At 39.1% G+C, this 19,994-nt stretch overlaps 1 protein-coding gene across 1 annotated transcript in view; it reads left to right on the top strand.

Annotated features, from left to right (window-relative positions):
* Positions 1-17,453, top strand: part of LOC132826481 (G protein-coupled receptor kinase 5-like) — a 222,639-nt gene extending 205,186 nt beyond the window's left edge. The window contains exons 13-16 of the mRNA XM_060842439.1: positions 5,446-5,583; positions 6,770-6,907; positions 8,782-8,913; positions 17,022-17,453. Of these exons, the coding sequence (XP_060698422.1) occupies positions 5,446-5,583; positions 6,770-6,907; positions 8,782-8,913; positions 17,022-17,123 (510 nt within the window). The 3' untranslated portion in view covers positions 17,124-17,453. The remainder of the gene's footprint in view (positions 1-5,445; positions 5,584-6,769; positions 6,908-8,781; positions 8,914-17,021) is intronic.
* Positions 17,454-19,994: the final 2,541 nt, after the last annotated feature.

Here is a 19,994-nt window from a genome sequence, read left to right as displayed (position 1 = left end):
GAACAACTTCTTCCCTGCTGCTACCAGAGTTTTGAACTGACCTCTCAAATGTTAATGTTGACCTCTGTCTCTGTGCACCTTCCCTGCAGCTGTAATACTGTAGTCTGCACTGTGTTCTGCTACCTCATACATTGTATAGTACAATCTGCCAGAAGAGGATTCAAAACAACACTTTTTATTGTATTACAGTACATGTGACAACACTAATTAAATTAAATTAAATCAATGAAGAAACTTGAAAGGGTTCAGAAATGATTTACAAGGATGTTGCCAGGGTTGGAGGATTTGAACTATAAAGAGAGGTTGAACAGGCTGGGTCTATTTTCCCTGGAGCGTCAGAGGCTGAGGGGTGACCTTATAAAGGTTTCCAAAATTGAGGGGCATGGACAGGGTAAATAGACAAAGTCTTTTCCCTCGGGTCGGTGAGTCCAGAACTAGAGGGCATAGGTTTAGGGTGAGAGGGAAAAGATATAAAAGAGACCTAAGGGGCAACGTTTTCACACAAAGGGTGGTGCGTGTATGGAATGAGCTGCCAGAGGATGTGGTGGAGGCTGATACAATTGCAACATTTAAGAGGCATTTGGATGGGTATATGAATAGGAAGAATTTGGAGGTATATGGGCCAGGTGCTGGCAGATTGGGTTGGGATATCTGGTCGGCATGGACGGGTTGGAGCAAAGGGTCTGTTCCGTGCTGTCCATCTCTGTGACTCTAAATTAAATCAAATCAAGTGGGCAACTTCTGGTCTGCCCTAGGACAGCAAGAGGGATTCCAATCCAGATTGGAAGACTTGGCTTGTTAATTTTCAGAGTTTGGACTGTATTAGTCAGAACCTTCACGGACACTGCATCTTACAAAGTAGCTTTTTGTTGGAATGATAGTGAAGAGAAAATTGAAATCAGTAAGAAAAATATTGTGTTAATAAAATTGGACATAAGTCTTAAGTACAAACAATGTGACATAAACTATGAACCATTCAGAACTGTTTTGCAGAAAACATAAGAAAATAAGAAGTGGGAGCAGTAGTGTGTCTTTCAATCTATTCTGCCGTGCAGTAAGATCTTGGCTGGTCATACCTAAGGTTCACCTTCGTGCCTGATCCCCATATCCCTCTGTTCTAGAGATGAAAACTCTATCTCAACCTTTTAATATCTTCAGGGTGATGAAGTATTCATCTGGCATTGAGAATTTCAAAGTCTTTTTAGCCTCTTAGTGAAGAGGTTTATCCTTATTTCAATCTTAAATGATAGATCCTTAGTCCTGAGGCTGTGCAGTGCACTTTTAACTTCACATCCAGAACAAAGCTCTCTGCATTCACCCTTGTCAAACTCCTTCAGAGTCTTTTATACTTCAATGAAATCTCCATGCTTTCTTCCAAATGCCATATTATACAGGCCACTTTGACTCAACTGCTCATCAAAAGGCAACGCTTTTGTCCTAAGATAAGGCTATAAAGTTTTAAGATAGGGACTGTTTTACACCTTTTCATTGTGCCAACTTCCATGTACGTTTTATCTCCAGGAGATCATTGAGATCAGCAAAGAGTGGAGATGTGACAATGATATAAGTAGATGCTTTGGCAAAATCATTCTCATTGTAGGACTTGGTATTTTACTGTTTTCTATTTTTAATTTCCGTTGCCGACGTTTGCTGATCTAGTTTTTTGATTTTATTTGCAGACCGTGGATTATTTGTTTTCTGTTTAAGATCATTCACTGCTTTATGGGATGGCTCAGTAGTGTAGTTAGCAGGGTGGTATTGCCCGAGATGTTCGGAAAGAATATAAAATTAAAGATAACTGTATAACACGAAGGGTGGTTCTTTTTTAAATGTAATCTGCCTCCTGATTGTCTATCATATTTCAAAGATATTGCCAGGCTCCAGTGAATTCATTTTGAAGCAGGAACTGAACCATGAATATTTCTTTTTACTGTGTACTTCTAGGAATGATCCAAGAAAACTGCTTTTCAAGATGAAGAATAGTATTTAAATCAGCAGAGGATTTCATGTATTTGCATGTCACCTGGACCATGTATTTTGCCTTAGTAATGTTGTTTTAAGTGGAAATGCAATCATGGTTGCATCATCTATTTATTCCCAGTGCCTACAGGGAATGTGGTTTAAATTGAATAAGAGAAATATTTCAGTTCAGACACTAGGATTAACTCAAGGAACTCAAAACATGTTTTATTTTTTCTACCTTGTGCCCTTTTATCACTTAATGTAGCTGCCATATCTGACAAAGACAACAGTTAATGCAAAAACCAGAGGAATAGCCACTTATTAGTATTAGTAAGTAGGAGAAAAAAAGAATTTGCATATAAAAGCATTGATTATAAAATGGCTACAGCATGTAAAAAGGGCCATTTGACCTGTCCTGCCCATGTTGACTTGCTGCAAGAGGAACACAGTTAGTCCCACTCCCTCAATTTTTCCTGTAGCCCTGCACATTTTTCTCTCCAGGTAATTATCCATTCCTTTTAAAAACCAGGATTGAAACTGCCTCCAGCACATCATAACTGGGAGGTGATGCCCTATTACCACTGGGTTGTTATTGCAGAGACCCAGGTAATGTTCTGAGGACCCAGATTTGAAACCCGCCAAAGCACATGGTAGAATTTGAATTCAGTAAAAAAGATGGAAGTAAGCATCTAATGATGACCATTGTTGATTGTTGGTAAAACCTACCTATCCTTTAGAGAAGGAAACTGCCATCCTTACCTGTAGCTTTTGAACCTTTATTTTTCATTTATCTTAAATTGGTGCCTTCTGGTTCTCACTTCTTCTAAAGAGAACAGGACCTCCCTACCAAGTCTGTTTAATTCTCTTGGTTATGAACACTTTACCATATTCCCTTTAAATCTCTTGTGAACAGTCCCAGCATCTCCAGTCTGTCCAAGTAAGTGCAGTCTCTCACTTATGGAACTGTTCTTATAAATACTTTCTGCACTCTCTCAAGCATGATGCTGAGATAGTATAGAAAGCATTAGCTCAGGCTGAATCACTGTACCAAAAATGTTCACCTAATCTCTTTGCTTTTGTACACTTGGCCTTCATTTTTAAAGTTCAGAACCCCAAATGCTTTATAAAGCACTTTCTGAACCTGCCCTGCCATCCTCATTGACTTATGTATATGTACTCCTAGATGTCTCTACTATTTCACATCCTTTAGAATTATAACCTTTAATTTATGTTGTCTTTCCTCAGTTTTCCTACCAAAATGAATCACTTCACATTTCTCAGTATTGAATTAATTCAGCAATTGTTTGATGTATTTGAGCAAGACTTCTATATCTTCCTGAAGTCTTATCTCTATCCTGCTGCAGTTCACAAACACCCAAGTTTTCCGTCATCCACAATTTTTTCAGTTGTGCCCTGCACATCCAAGGAAAGGTCAGTAAACTCTTCCTAAGAACACTAGCAATTTAACTCACTAGGGTAATTGGTACTGGCTTTATTCAGGTACAACAAATTTGTACAGTCCCCATGCTCTTCAGAACCAGTTTCAAGATCGCAGAAACCTAATGAACTCCCCACCGTGCAATAGAACAAAGAAAATTTACAGCCCAGGAACATGCCCGTCGGCCCTCCAAGCCTGTGCTGATCCACAGCCACTGTCTAAACCTATCACCCAATTCCTAAGGATCTGTATCCATCTGCTCCCCACCTACGCATACATCTGTCCAGTTGCAACTTAAATGAATCTACTGTGCCTGCCTCTACTACCTCTGCTGGCAATGCATTCCAGGCACCTACCACCTCTGAGAAAAGCACTTTCCATGTGTGTCCCCCTTAAACTTTTCTCCTTTCACCTTGAAAGTGTGACCTCTCATTATTGAATCCCTCACCCTGGGGAAAAGCTGATCTCTATCCACCCAGTCTATACCCTTCATGATTTTGTAATCTTCCTTTTTCTTTGCTCCTGTCCTCATCTTTCTGTATTCACCAGCAAGTGACACTGGGAGTAATACAAATTGGTGCCTTCTGGTTCTCACTTCCTCTAAAGAGAACAGGATCTCCCTACCCAGACTGTCTGACCACCTTTACCATATCCCCTCTAAATCTAAGGCGAACAATCCAGCATCTCCAATCTGTTCTAGTAAGTGTAGTCTCTCAACCGTGCAATTGGGGTTCTGAGTAGTTTCCTTCCTAGACTTCCAAACTCTACCTGAAGGCCCTCATCCCTGTTACTTCCCATATCTTTCGTACTGATGTGAACCATGACTCCTGGCTGTTCACTCCTGCCTAAATGTGCTCTGTACCTGCTCAGTGATATCCTTGGCCCCGGGGACCAAGGAGGCAATATACTATTAACAAAACCAGAATTGGCTAGAAACACTCAGCAAGTCTGGCAGTATCTGTGGAGCTCTGAGAGCGGGTCACTGGACCCGAAGCGTGAACTCTTATTTCTCTCAATTGATGCAACCAGACCTGCTGAGCTTTTCCAGCAATTTCTGTTTTTGTTTCAGATTTCCAGCAACCATACTCATTTCAATTCTTTTTTGTTAGACAATATACTATTCTGGATTCAGGTTTGCAGTCTCAGAAAGCATTGCTATTCCCCACTTATATAACGTCCTATCTCTATTGCTTCCCTCATCTCCCTCCTGCCCCCAAATGAGGCTGAGCCAGCCTTGGTATCATGGACATAATTCTGGCTGCACTCATGGGAAATGTTGTTCTCACTAGTATTCAGAACTGAAACCAATTGGAGAGAGTTAAAAATCACACAACACCAGGTTATAGTCTAAAAGGTTTTTTTTGAAAGTACAAGCTTTTGGAGCATTGTTCCTTCATCAGGTAGCTAGTGGAGAGTGAGACACATTCATGGCACTCTTATACTACCTGCCTGGTCTTCCCTGACTGTCTGGCAGTAGTGCATTCCCTCCCTGCCTACATACTGGTAAACTATGGAATGTCCCCATGCAGAAACATCTATCCATGTAGCTCTGAGCCTCATGGGTGCAGCTGAATGATACCACCTGCCATTCAAGCTCCAAAACCCAGAGGTCCAGGTGTTTGAGTGGACAATCCTTGCTGCACATGCTATGAGGAGTATCCTGGAATTCCCACAGAAGATGTGCATTCTTTGGGATTGACAATCCATGCCATTCATCCAGCTAGTCTAAAAACTGAGCTTAGCCAAAATAAGCTAAAGACTTTGAAGAAACTGATGGAAGTAAACGTATAAAATGTACAGGACTTTAAGTAAATTGTTACCTTTGCCAACTGCACTTTGTCTTATGTTATGTAGACAAAAGTGTGCAGTTTCACATAGATTAATGCCAAGTCTAAAAATGAGCCCCAATGCTTCAGTATGAAAGACTGAGAGTGGTGGATGCCCATCTTCACAGATGTCAATCTTTCTCTTCTGTTTGAAAAATTTGTAGCTGAAGATGTACCAAAGCTGTTACAATGTAAAACCCCTGAATGTTTTCTCAATAGTTGCTAACCAAAGACCCCAAGCAAAGATTGGGATGTGCAGGAGGAGGTGCTTCCGATGTGAAGAAAAACCCATTCTTCCGGAATATCAATTTCAAACGATTAGAAGCAGGCATAATGGAGCCTCCATTTGTACCTGATGTGAGTAATGAGACAATATTACAAGGAGTAGTTGCAAATACATTGAAACCATTGATTACTGCTGTAATCAGAATGATTTATGAGGGGATATGTTCTTGACTAAAAATAAATTGAATCACCATTGTTTTCCTGTAATGTATTGCAGATCTGGAATGAAGGATTAGGAAAGAGGAAAAATATTCATTTTAGCATATTAATGACTTGTCTTTATTATCATTATGCTAGATACAAGAAGTGTACAGACTAAGATGACAACCATGGAGAATGTTGCTATCTATAATCTATTTTAACAGATACAATAAGCAGAAATCCTTTCACAACATAATGTTGTAATTGTTTGTTTTAACCCTCCTCATGGATTTTTTTTGGAAGACAGCCTCTCCAATTTTCCGCTTGTACATGAGTTTAGTGCAGTGCCATTATCAGTAATGCAAATGCAATCTCGTAAAACCTCAAATTATTCCAACCAGGGATATTGTTGTAATTTCCACTGATGTAATGCTTCAATTGCTAATGTAATTTGTTATATGTAAGATTTTTTATACCAAAAAAATCTATTAGAAACCATTTGCAGCTGCTTCAGGGAATTGTGTTATAGCCATTTTGAAAAGGAAGTGATTAAATATTTATATTCATACATCATTCATAATTTGTTGGCTTGGTTGCACAGTACAATGAAACATTGTTCTTAAATCCTGCCTCCATCCCTAAAAGCCAGACCTAAACCCTGTGGAAGAAGAAAATGCATCAATTCAGACATCTATTAGTTTTTAAACTATTTGAACCAAGTTTCCAGTAGACAAGCATTTTCAGAACTGACTTTAATTGAAGAAGTAACTCTCACTTTAAAAGCGACATAATGGAATTCATTGATGTGAAATTGCTTGATTGAAACAGTCTGGCATTCTCGACTATAAGCACATGCCTGGGCTCCTGAGTTTTACCCCCAGTCTGTGTCTTAATTTCCCTGGAAATTAATTGTTCATGCTCAGGACTGAGAGTGATAGCTTGATGAGCGTTCATTATTTGGAAAGAAAAGAGGTTGTGATATGGTGGGTGGAAGGGAGTACAGCAAAGAAAAATTCCATTTTGTTATCCCTGCTTGTGAACATGCCATGGTTTGAAATTAATTTAGTATTTAGTAGCATGCAGTCTTTCTTATCCCAGTTCCTTGCTCCTCTAACAGCCACGAGCAGTCTATTGCAAAGACGTGCTGGACATTGAACAGTTCTCCACTGTGAAAGGAGTAAACCTGGACCAGACAGATGATGATTTCTATTCAAAGTTTTCGACAGGCTGTGTTTCTATTCCCTGGCAGAATGAGGTGAGCAGAACACCATTCCCCGTTTGAACTCGCTGAGAGAATGCTTGCTTCCCTTATGTTCTCTTACTTGTTAACCTGACCACTAGAATTTATTTTGTCATTTAGGTCATCCATGGGGACTAGTGTATGAAAATATCTATCAAACATGTAATATTCTATTGAGGCTAGTAATAAAGCTATATAAAGTCTACTGCCTCAATGCTACATCTCAAGAAAGCGTTTATAAATGAGTGTGAAGTGACAGAATTCAGTGGTTGAAATTGGATCTCATCAAGACAGTAACATTTAATTAAGAACAAGTGATGCTGTGCATAAGCTCACACTCTTAGATTTATTATATTCAGACCTAGATTTAGATGTCTAACATTACTGGTGCAGTCCAAGGATGCAAACCATGGATTATATTTTAACATTTCCATAAATTTCTTATGCCATTTACTGATGTGCTAGAAATGAACCCAGTATTCGTAGATCTTCATCTCCAGCACGTTTACACATTTATAGTTGCTGCCTACATGAACTATCTTGATATTGCTCCCTAGCAGTATTTTTCAGAAATCCAACTACTTGCAAATTCTTGATAAAATTGCTCAAATAAACCTGCTGACTCCTGACTTCCTTACCACATCACCCCCATGTCATTACCAACCAAGCCAGGCTCGGGTTACCATGAGCATGAGATCTGTTTTTCTTGGTTAAATTAGTTTCTCTAGAAAGTGATACTGTTCAGCTTTCTACACTCTGTGACGTTATTTCCTCCCCAACACATAAGGCTTGGTCTGTTCTCACTGAAGCGCATAGTAAACATGCTTCAATAAGGTATTGGGAATAATTTGGTTTAGAAGTGCTCGTTGGAGGGCAGAACAGTCAACTTCCTACTGTACAGTCAAGATTTGAATTTAATGTAAACTAGTGACTATGTGGCCTGTGTTTGGAATGAGATTAGATGGTTTCAAATCATTTCCTCGTGGCATGTAGCCAGAGCACCTAGAATTGGCACGAAATTATACATTTATTCAAATACTCCATGTACCTCCCTATATTACATGGACTGTTGTCAGGCCATTTTCTTATTGTTCCTAAACACCATCACAGAATGACTTTTGCTGGAATCCTTCAAACTCATTTTTACTCATTTACACAGGCTCGAGTTGGTCAATCATTAGCATATTTGGAGTTAGAAATGAGACATTGAAATACAGAGTTCTGCATAACTGCATCCTCAATTCCAAAAAGGATCTAAACAGAATTCCCATTTCCGTAGGCGGCGGCCTCCCATCATCAGGCAGAACTCCATTTCTGCCGAGACATTGATGCACATGAGTGAGCTTCTGTTTTGGCTGTAATCTTATGAAGGCACTAGGTTCCATTGTGGGTTAGCAGTCTTTCCCACACCATGTAGTATGTCAGGTGCACAATCCTTTATCCAGAATGCTTGGGACCAGCTGGTTTTTCAAATTTCAGAATAAGTGACAGTTTGATGGTGAATTCTTTTTCAAAATCTTACCAAACAGCAGACGCAATGTGAGTAAAACAGGCCCTGAAACTGAATTGAGGCCTGCTAGTGCTGGGCCATGCACCCACACATTACATCTGAGTGACACTCGTCGAATGGGTGTTGATTTGGGTTAACTGTTTGCACGCCAAACAACCTTGTTAATGAGAAACAAACTTCACAAAGAAACCTTTGGATTTTGGAGCCTTTCGGATTTCAGGATTTTGGATAAAGGGCTGTCTACCTGTAGTAGCGTAAGTTGAGTTGGCAAGTGTCAGCCAATTTCATGACCAATCTGTAGCAAGCAGGGGAAGCAGTAAGGTTAGTTCTTAGCTTTTGTAGTACACTCAGTAATATGTCTCTATTGTGGTCACTGCAGATGATTGAAACAGAATGTTTTAAAGAATTAAATGTGTTTGGTCCAAATGGAAGCTTATCTCAAGACCTTGACAGGAGCTACACCCCTGAACCACCCAAAAAGAGTCTGCTTCAAAGGCTATTCCGGAGGCAGGTGAGATCTAACACTCTCAGGATGGTAATTTTTCTGCTGCGTAGAAATGTCCATGTTACATTTACCAGAGGGTTGTACTTTGCTTCTGTTGTAGTACACATTACTGCTGTAGCTCCCTCTTCAGTTCTAAAAAGAAGTCATATGTTGACTCTGTTTCTCTGTCCAGAGATGCTGCCAGGCCTGTTGAGTTTCTCCAGCATTTCCTGTTTTTATTTAAATGATGATCTTGGTGATTTATTGTAACCAAGAATTAATAAACATTAGATCATTAACTATGATCTGGCCGATCTATCTGATTTACTGAACTTTATCAACAAATCAGTGCCTATTTTGCATTACATTATGTGACAGAACCTGATTTCTGAGCAAAACCGAACTTGAGATCATATTTTATCACAATGTTTGTTTGTGAAATCTTGTGCTCCTACTCTTTTAATCAATAAACCTATATTGTTCTCTAATAAAAGCAGACAGACAGGACATTGATGCTGCCTGCTTCTCACGGGAGAAAAAAATGCATTTTTTTGGTTGGCATACATCTTGTTACAGTTTAAAACTTCTGAAAAAATACTGTTTGTTAAATCAATACCAATAATAAGTTAAAAGTTACAAATGGAGAGTTTCTGTTCGCAATATATCAATCCAAAAATTTCAGTAACTTCTAATGCAAGTGTGCAAATAACAAGGGGTCACTTATATTTCAGCTCCCAGCAATACCCGATGACCATCAAGGACCACCTCTAGGTATCAGAGTTTACAATTGCTGTTTGATGGAACTACACATCTGTGGTAATCTGTTCTAGAGCAACAATGGTTATTCTAGAGTATTACAAGATAGGAACCATTCAACGCATTTGAACTCATGCATTCAGGAATAACTGCCCAGCCATCACTTGGGAATTAGTACAATTCAAGGGAATTAAAAAAGAATTTTCCTCCACTATTTTGGAGTTTTATCTGGATAGTGAACATTGTTTATATGAAGAGCCACTTCAATCCTAAATTTGAGTTGCACTGGTTGGCATTAGTGCCACCTTCCACTCATGTCAAACATTCAATTTGAACTAGTCTTCATGATTTACCTATTCTCCGTGAATTATGCAACTTAGATGGAGCCCATGCAGCACATCAAATCTGTGCACATATTCTGCTTGATAAAGCAAAGTTTCTTTACGAATCCCTGACTACATGGATGACCACCTGCAGATGCATATTAGCAGATTCTGCTCAGTTGTTCACCAGTAATGATGTAGGTGAAAGTGAGGACAACAGATGCTGGAGATTAGAGTCACAAGTCTGGTGCTGGAAAAGTACAGCAGGTCAGGCAGCATCTGAGGAGCAGGAGAATCAACGTTTCAGGCAAAAGCCTTTCATCAGGAATTCCTTGATTCTCCTGCTTATTGGATGCTGCCTGACCTGCTGTGCTTTTCCAGCGCCACACTCTTGACATCAGTAATGATTTACTGATATGGAAAGATTGAGTATGTAGACGCACACTTTTATCACAGGATGAAATGACAGGAAAAAGATATGACTATAAACTCTTAATGTTTCACACAAGGCTTAAAGGAGATTTGAGTTCATTCCTGTCCTCCCCACCACCTTTCCCCATCACATTGTGGATTAGAAACATAGTTATAGTACAGAAAGAGGCCATTCAACCCCTCATTGTTAACTGGCTGAATAAACTCGCCACCTATTCTAATACCATTTTCCAGTATTGGGTCCATGTCCCTGCAGGTTACAGCATTTCATGTGGACACCAAGTTGCTTTTAAATGAGCTGAGGGTTTCCATCTCAATGCCTAACTCAGCATCAAATTGCAGAAAGCCACCATCCTTTGGATAAAAAATGTTGTTTCTCATGAACACTCCGATCCTTCTATCAATCATCTTATATTTCTGCACCTTGGTAATTGGCCCCTCCTTTGGAAGAAACAGATGTTTCTTCCATGTTCACACTATTCAAGTCCATCGGTATCATAGAGATCTCAATGAAACCACCTCTCAGCTTCCTCGATTGTTATGAAAACAACCCCAGCTGATCTAGTCTTGCCTCATAGCTACAATTTTCAAATCCTGTCATATTCTTGTAAATCTCCCCTCTACTTTCTTGAGAGCAGTAAAATGTCCCTCCTGTAATGTGTCCAGAGTGCAAACACACCTCCAGTTGGGGTCGAACCAATCATTATACAGTTCAGCAGTACACCCAGTTTTATTCATTATTTATTCCACTTACATTTTTTGCCATCTTATTTAGCTTTCCTGCCACCTTCAGATATGTATGGATATGAACTTCAAGGTATTTCACTTATTTTATTCCTGTCAGTGTCTCCAAGTTTATTGTGCAATCCTTGCTTTGCTTGCCTTCTCCAGATGCATAACCTTTTTGTAATTTCACTCTTGGAATATGGGCTTCAGTAGCGAAGGTGGTGGTGAGCTGCCATCTTGGATTGCTGCTGTCTACTTGGTGTAGATGCAGCCACATTACCATTAGGGGAGGAAGTTGCAAGATTTTGACCTAGTGGTACTAAAGGAATGGTGATGAATGAATCGTAATTCAGAATTCATTTACCACTCAACCAAATTACTGATATCATCCTTTAGACGTACTCCTCAGTGTCAACCAACTGGCTGCTTATTGTGTCATCCTGAAAAATTCCCAATCATGTCTCCCATATTTATAGTGTAACTCATTAATTTATATCACAGACAGTAAGGGATCAAGCATTAGTAAGGTTAGGTAAGAAAATCAGGGATTTGGAGGAAAGACAAACAGGTGGGACTGGGGTATAAATAAATAAATATATAACCATCCACATTAGGAGCAAAACTGGAACACTCAAACCGGCTCTGCTATTCAGTAAGTTTAAGGCTGATCTGGTTATTCCATGTTCTTGCCTATCCCCTATAACCTTTCACCCCCTTACTTATAAAGAATTGATTGCCACCTTAAAAATATTCAAAGACTCTGCGTCCCACACCACCTTTCGAGAACAGAGTTCCAAAGACTAACAACCCTCTCTGAGAAGAAATTTGCTCCTCAGGTTGTTCTGCTATAACGCGTGTTTCATTAATGCAAATTGGCCATAACACGATTGACAAATTGTGGATGTTGTTTGCATCGTGCGGACTTTCTACTGAACAGGTATAGCAATTTGCTGTTAGCAATCTACAGTGCAATTTTCCACAGCACCAGGTTGCAGAGCAACACAACTGTCACATTAAAATAGAACAATCTGTATCTCTATCCTGATTAGGTGTCCCTTATTTTTTAACAATTACCCCCAGTACCAGACTCTGCCACAAGAAGACTCTTATTTTTCAATCAAGTTGCCGCCTCTTCTTCTGAACTCCAATGGATATAAATCTATCCTTTATTGACTTCATTGAAATGGATGGAATGAATTTGAGAGGTTGAATGGCTCGTGTTTCTATAGTATGACAATGATTTTACATGACATTTACCTGAGCGACAGTATTTCATTTTTGGCAGCTTCCCTTTGTTAGCAAATAAAGTTTCTTGAATTTGGACTAGCTCAGTGTGCACATTTGTAATTATATTTTCACCATATTCAAAGTGCACACATTACGAATGTTCCTGTAAGCAAATCCTGACTCTTTTTTTTTAATGTTTGTCTATAAATTTGCATGACACAAAGAAATTTAGTCTAAAATAAGTACAATGATGTATTTCCTTTAATAAACACCACTCTGTACACAAATGTATACAGATCAAAATGGAATGTGCAGTTCTTATCTTTGGAGAATTAGATTCCAGCTTCAAAATGATGTTGCAGTTTCAACAGTTGGCTCTTTGCTTCTTGTTGACAACAGAGCCTGAACGTTTGTTCTGGTGAAACAGTACACCATTCAATAATTGAAGATAATTTCTGCAAGAGCTTGTTTTCAGTTCATTCAATTGGTTTTTGAGTTTACAATCTTATACACTTTCACATTCTTAATATGAATTACCTAGTCAATTTTTACTTATCACATTGTAAATAAGTAATGTCGTTTTATATTTTTAGAGTATGGTTAGACCCATGGTGCTTCGCAATATATATGGGAGCTTGCAGAATAATAAGTTGGTACATGAGATTGCAATAATATTTATAAAGCATCAGTGTGCAGATAAACATATCAAGTTGTTTCACAGAGTACAAAGAAAATAGATACTGAGTTAAAGACAAATTATTTTGGCCAGAAAGATGCTTGCTAAAAGGGAACTTGACATGGGAAGTGAAGATCAGCTGTCAGATATAGGGAAAGAATTGATGCAGTAGCCAAGAAACTTGTGCCAGACGATGAGTGGAATCTCAGAAGGTCCTGATTGGCATGGGCTCCAACAAGAAACCTGAGAATCACAGGAGAAGTTGAGTGAGGTCTTTCAATATGCAGCCACTCACTGCATTTTCCAGCCGAGTTCCAGGTGTTGAGACGAGATCTCACAAGGTAACAATGAGATGCCTATTAGCAGGGATTATTGCTCATCCTCACCCTTACTAACTGCATATCTCGCTGCATTAGTATGCAGCTTTTTGTCAGGACAGCGACCATGAAAATTACCAACACGAAACTCCAAGTGGATACCTAGCGACTACGCCTCGCCCCATGCTCTTTTGAACTGGCATCTTGAACCTCCAGCACCAACATTTCAGGTCATGCTCCAAGACATAGGCCACACACGCCCCATGTTCAACATGTGCCGGTTTCTGTGCCATCATGGCACATCTTCAGTCCAGTTACAGTGTAATGCTACACACTGAAACACAGTAGCCAGTATCATTGGAATACTCCTGCAAGGCCACTGTGTTCTAGGCCAGACACCCAGGTCACAGACTGGACCAGGCACCCTCTCAGGGCTGCTTGTTTGCTCTTCTAGCACAACACTAAATTTGCCCCTACCTGTGTGGGCATAGCAAACCTCTCTTGCAATTTTTTTTTGTGCATTACCCCCTCATCCAGAGCTACCAGGATCACAATGCCGCTGTCTAACCTTGGAGAAAGTGAGGACTGCAGATGCTGGAGACCAGAGTTGAAAAATGTGATGCTGAAAAAACACAGCAGGCCAGGCAGCATTCGAGGAGCAGGAGAATCGACGTTTCGGGCATAAGCCCTTCTTCAGGAATCATTCCTGAAGAAGGGCTTATGCCCGAAACGTCAATTCTCCTGCTCCTCGGATGTTGCCTGGCCTGCTGTGTTTTTCCAGCACCATATTTTTCAACTCTGTCTAACCTTGCTGTTTTGTGCAGACACAAAGCCAGGAAACCGAATGTGGTTGTCAGCAGTCCTCCGGTAACAGAATTCACGACTAGGGACTGCAGGCTGAGAATGAGAGAAAGGGAAGGATTGACTAAGATGAAGGTGGGTGCAACAGCTTTGAGGCCTAGTACAGCTGATCAGAAAGGTGACAAGGAGTACAGAGAGTATGCATGGCTATTGTTTTGGCAAGTTGGAGCGAGGGAGGATATTGCGGGAATGCAAGATGTGAGCTTCAGTGGGAGGTGGGTGCAGCTGCAGAGATGGAGTGAGTGTGAAGAAACAGAACATGTAGCACATTCCCTGATGCAGCGCAACGAGGTCATTGACCTTCTTGTGGCTTTGCCGGCTGTTGTTCTGGACCGTGGATGAGGCACTGACATGGGTAGTGACCTCAGGCAAGGTTGCCAGGGGCTGGTTTCATGGCTTATTCTGACGGTCCTCAGGAGGAGGAGGCCACTTCTCTACACCACTCTATTCCACCAGGATATTCAGGTCCCTGTTGGTGAATCACAACACATCCTTCCCTTCTCTAACATCTAGGATGACTGCCTGTCACTGAACAGGATAACTTCAGAATGCCAGCACTTGTCCAACAGCACCGTGGCCTTTTCAATATGGTGCTGCTGCAAGGGAAGCCAGTCTTTCAGCAGATTTCACTAAGTAGGTGAGTTGTTTTGGTTATGGTGCGTGTTAAGAAGGGCCCAGAATTGGGCATGAGAAATGTGGCAAGTTTGGTGTGATGTGGTGAGAATAAATCCCGAATAAGATTGCAACTTGGACTTTGGTAATTAAAAGACACCACCCATTATATCAATGCAGTGCCCACCTGAAATGTCATATCATTTCAAAGTCACTATGATTATAATGGCCTGGATTTTACACTGTGTGAGATTCCACCCCTGCCCTATGTGAGAACTGCTGGGCCAGAGGTGGGGAACCTTTTCATGTTGGAAGGCCACATTATGTTAGTTATAATCTAATAAGGCCACATCCAAGAAACTTCAATTATATATTCTTCAAAATTCACATTTTTTTTTAATTGTGGCAGTTAGTCTGTGAGGATTATTTCGTTGAATTTTCTTTTACTGTCTGGTATTTTAAATACATTCATTTTAAGATTAAAATAAAAATAATAAAGGATGAAAAAACACATTAATAAAACATTTGTTCTGCAAAATTTGGATTCATTCAAAAGGCCACACCAATGGTCTAGAAGGCCGCATGCAGCCTTAAGGCCGCAGGTTCCTCACTCCTGTGTTGGGTGAACCTGACACCCACTTGACCAGCTCACTCCACAGCTTTGTAACAGCCATTTGGCTATTAATTAGCTTCAACCAGGCATCTTGCCCCCATCTAGGGAAGAAATTTCTGTGCCCACCACTCCCCATTTCCAAAGGCTTCTGGCCAGTCAAATAGCCAGGAACTGTCCTAACTCCACACTGGCCACTTCTACAACTGCATCCAGCCCTCAATGGCATTCCTTGATGGAGCCAGATGTGAAATTAAGTGGGAGAAGTCTTAGTGGAACCATGCCTCGTGATTGAAATGGGTGGGAGGGAAAATGCAAGTGTGGGAGGGTCTGTGCACAGGGTATTTTGGAGAGTGGAATTGTGGTCCTGTAATGAGGTATCTTTCCAAGCCATGAAAGAATCCATGCTAGATGCCTGGCGTGTCTTTCTTCTACCACTGAATAAATCTCAGGAATAATGGGAGAAGACCTTTAAATAGTCAGTCCAAGCCAGTGTGAGGAAAATGATTCCTTTTTGACTTCATGATTATTCTGGCTTATTTCTGACATGTAACACTCTCCTTTTTAGGAAGGTGAGTTTGCATTACACGCCTTTGTTGTTGCTTATGTTTAGTTACATGTTGTAAAGGCAGCATGTAGAAGGGATCCCAGTTTCACTCCCAGTATTGAGGAACAAGTTCTATAACAATCAGACAATTTAGTGTATAAAAGGCCCATATTTCCCTGCATAACATGTTGGAATATGGTGTTGATTTAAACATGGATTGTTGTCTGTGATGTTCCTGTAAGCTGACCACCTAGTTTTGACAATGCACATAGAGGGGAATTGGACAAAGGGCTGGCATTTCTTCTACAGGAAAGGCAGAGAAAGTAAAAACTATCCATACTCTATGGAGATTCATTGTCTTTTTATTATACCATTATACACAGGATGTTGGCATTGCTGGCTAGGTCAGCGTTTACTGCATATCCCTAAAGCTCTCTACAAGGGTTTCCCAATTTTTTTGCTCAATAAAGAGAGAGATCTTTTGAAACAGTGATTGTAGACATACTCAGCAGTGACCTATAAAGTTACACATCTGAGCATTTTGAATTACAAATTTATTATTTGGCAATACCGTTACATCAAAAATATAACAGATAAAATATGTTTTAAATATGTTACACTTGTTATTATGTTGTATCAAAATAGAGTCGAAGTAAATACTTAGGTGGCTGAGTGAGAAAATAACTTGAACCAGAAATTCCTTCTTGGAGGTAAGTATATTTGTCCTTAGCTGAACCATGAAATGCTTTTAACATTAGAACAAAATGTCACTTCTTGCCTCCGCTTCACAAGTGATTCACAAAGGTAACAAGTGTACATGGGAAAAGGAATACTAAAGAAATGGTAGTGAAAATGGAAGACGATCCTTGCCATAAATTTACTTTGTAATGCAAAAGATTAAGTTTTCCACTTAAGGTTTCTAAACGATGCCATATTTCTCCAGTGCAGTAACTTACAGTTAAATTATTCAGTTGGTTCATTCAAACAGAATTTCATCTGTCTTCCTGTTGCATTCAAACAAGGTCATACACTGTAATCTCTTTTTCAGAATCATCATAGTCATTCAAACAGCACTACAAATGTGAAGGCCCATTCCAATCATCACATGAATTGCCATCAAGCTAATTCAAACTCTGGAGGAAATAGCTAGTCCTCAGCTCATCGATCGTGTGGTGATTCTTTGTATTCTTCAGCTTTTCCCATTTTCTGGAACTATTTAGCGGGAAAGCACCAGTTCCTGGTAGGGTATTCATTCCACACGACAGAGCCGCTCCATTTTTGTTGGTCTAGCTGCCTCACTTCCTCTCAGGTCTGTCTTGCAGGTTGGGATCATGACATTTGAAACAAGGTGGTGTCTCCTTAGAATATTGCAATAGCAAATCAATGAAAATGGTCACTTGCACGTATTTAAATATAGCATTATACCAGAACTGTATTTTGTCTTTATTAAAACAAAAAGGTTTTGTAAATTTCTCTATAACTGTCTCGGTTTACATTTTGTACATTTGTATTTAAAGTAAGTCAGAATCGGGATGTATATTTTCTGCCCAGCAGCTGTAAAGCCATGTGCTGATTCCACCAATGAACATCTTATGTATTTTTATGAATTGTGATTTAAGACTTCCTCAGCATTTAACAATGAAAGAGAACTTTTTAAATCTGCAATAGAACATTTTTTCATATTCTTTTGCCATATCTGCAGTCATTTTATATTTTTGTAGTTTGTCTTACCCTGAAATTTTATTAAATGTTGCTTTCATTTGTATTGCTTTTTATTTCATTTTTATTTAACAAGTACATCTTTCCAATGATTTCTCTGAAAGGGACATTTTAATCAAAGTGAATGTATTTTACAATTTTTAAGGAGCTTTTCATAGCATATAAACTATTCAATAGGATTTTCAAAATGAAAATGCAAACTTGATGGGGGAAAAGAACCTACTTTTGACAGGACTAAAACTGAATCTGGTTGAACCCTTATATCACTTAAACATGCCATATACCTTGGACTAGTTAGAATAGCATCTTATTTACTCATTAAGTATTGTGAAACTAGTCTCATGGAATTTTAAATAATAGTTGGAAAATGTGGCAATTTGGGCACTGGAGTATTAGAGTCATGAGACGTGCTGTTAAATTAGATCGGAAATTGGAAAGGAATCTTAATTTGGTGTGGCTTTTCAGTCCTGGTCCAGCTACTGGGGAAGGGCAGTCATTAAGGAGAAGTAAGGATGATGAGGGAAGGTGAAATGAATCACCATTCTCAGTGATTCTTGTACGTCTATTGATGGCTGTCTTGACAGAGCTATGGATTCAAGTTTACTTTGGATGGTGATCTAAAGGCTAATTGTTTAGGAAGAAAATAACATGCAAGGCCATTTCAGACACTTGCAGCCATCAACACCTCCCCTCCTCCCAACTCCCCTGTCTCATATCCACTGCCCTATCTATGTATGTTATGGATAAGAAGAATTTATGGACCAAAATTAATTGATATACATTAGTCTGTACACAATAAGTCTGTACGCTCCTCTGGACTTTAAGGACTTACCAATACATATGCCTGCTTGGTTCTACGTAACATACATTTTGCATCCTTAATCTCACCTAGGAGTTTTGCAGTTATACGTTTTTGTACATATCCTATATCAAATTTGAGGATTATTTGCACTCCTAGAAAGGGCTGCGCAGCAGCAGCTGTGTGTGTTGAGAAATGATGCTACCTTTTAGAGGAAATATACATATGATGAATTATAGAGTAGAATTAAAACTGAAACTGATAATTCAAAAGTTTATTTCACTCCTCAATTCTGGGCACATTTATTTTCATAATCTTTATGTATAGTTCAAATAGCATCATGTCATTTATAAAGGTGTAGATTGTACAGTCAGATGTGGTGTAAGGGTTACCTCTACCAAAGTGACCATCTACAAACATCAATAAACATTAGATGAATAAACATTTACCTTGCTGACAATATTACTGGTGCAGAGGCGATTCCTGTTAATTGAATAAGTATTGTGACAAAATTGTATTACATTTTTTAAAGATTACAGTAAACTGTAGAATCTCCAACAGGTCACATCCCATGTGTAGTGCCATCACAATGGGAATTTTTTTGAACTTAAACCAATTTTCCATTCTGTTTAATTTTCAGTAATTTATAGAATGAATAGTAATGTTTCCCTAAAATTAATTCAGTTGTATTGTTGGGTAACTGATATAATAATAATAATAATAATATTCACTTAACAGGTAGAAAATTCTTCTTTTTTTGATATCATACGGAAGCATGATATTAACAAAATTTGAATTGTGTTTTCTAATAAATATCAGCTAAAGCTGAATTCTCTTGTGTTTTGAACGTACTGTTGTTAGTATTTCCAGATATAAAATCCATTTTTAAGTTCTTTAAATCGAGCATTTATTTTGTCTTAGGGTTTTCAATGAATTCCACTAGTTTCCATCCAAAGATTCCTTGAGATGCTGGTCTCCAGGTTTACCTATAAAATCCTAATGATTACAACAGTGTCATGTGGTGTTGAGGGTAGACAGTTTTTTGGCTTGGTAATTGGCAAAGTACTGCAGAGCTGTTAGAAGATGAGTAAGATTTGAAGTTATTGATCGGAGTAGTAAATGGATAGTATGAAATATATACGCAACATGCACAAATAACTATGGAAAGAGAATAACTTGCATTGTTCTGTGTAGGACTTAGAAAAGCCTGTTTATTTTTGGACTTCATTGCAGGATGAGCCAGAAGCACATACAATTTGCCATTCAATTCAAAATAAATAATCTTGCAACTAAAAATAATTTTTAGAGTTGATTTCACTTCAGTCATAGTTTGGCCTGTTAAACAGTTTGGCAGAGTACTTGTACCAACTGTAGAGTTTATTTAAGTGGCTAAGATTTACTTTGCCCATCTTTACTAAAGTAATGAAACATGCATTTCAAATTAAATCCTACATGATTTGTTTTTAAATATTCTCCCTTCTTTGCATTTTATGTCACATTCTT

Source organism: Hemiscyllium ocellatum, chromosome 22, assembly GCF_020745735.1.
Source record: "Hemiscyllium ocellatum isolate sHemOce1 chromosome 22, sHemOce1.pat.X.cur, whole genome shotgun sequence".
Classification (NCBI taxonomy): Eukaryota; Metazoa; Chordata; class Chondrichthyes; order Orectolobiformes; family Hemiscylliidae; genus Hemiscyllium; species Hemiscyllium ocellatum.
This window is presented reverse-complemented; position numbering and strand designations above follow the sequence as displayed.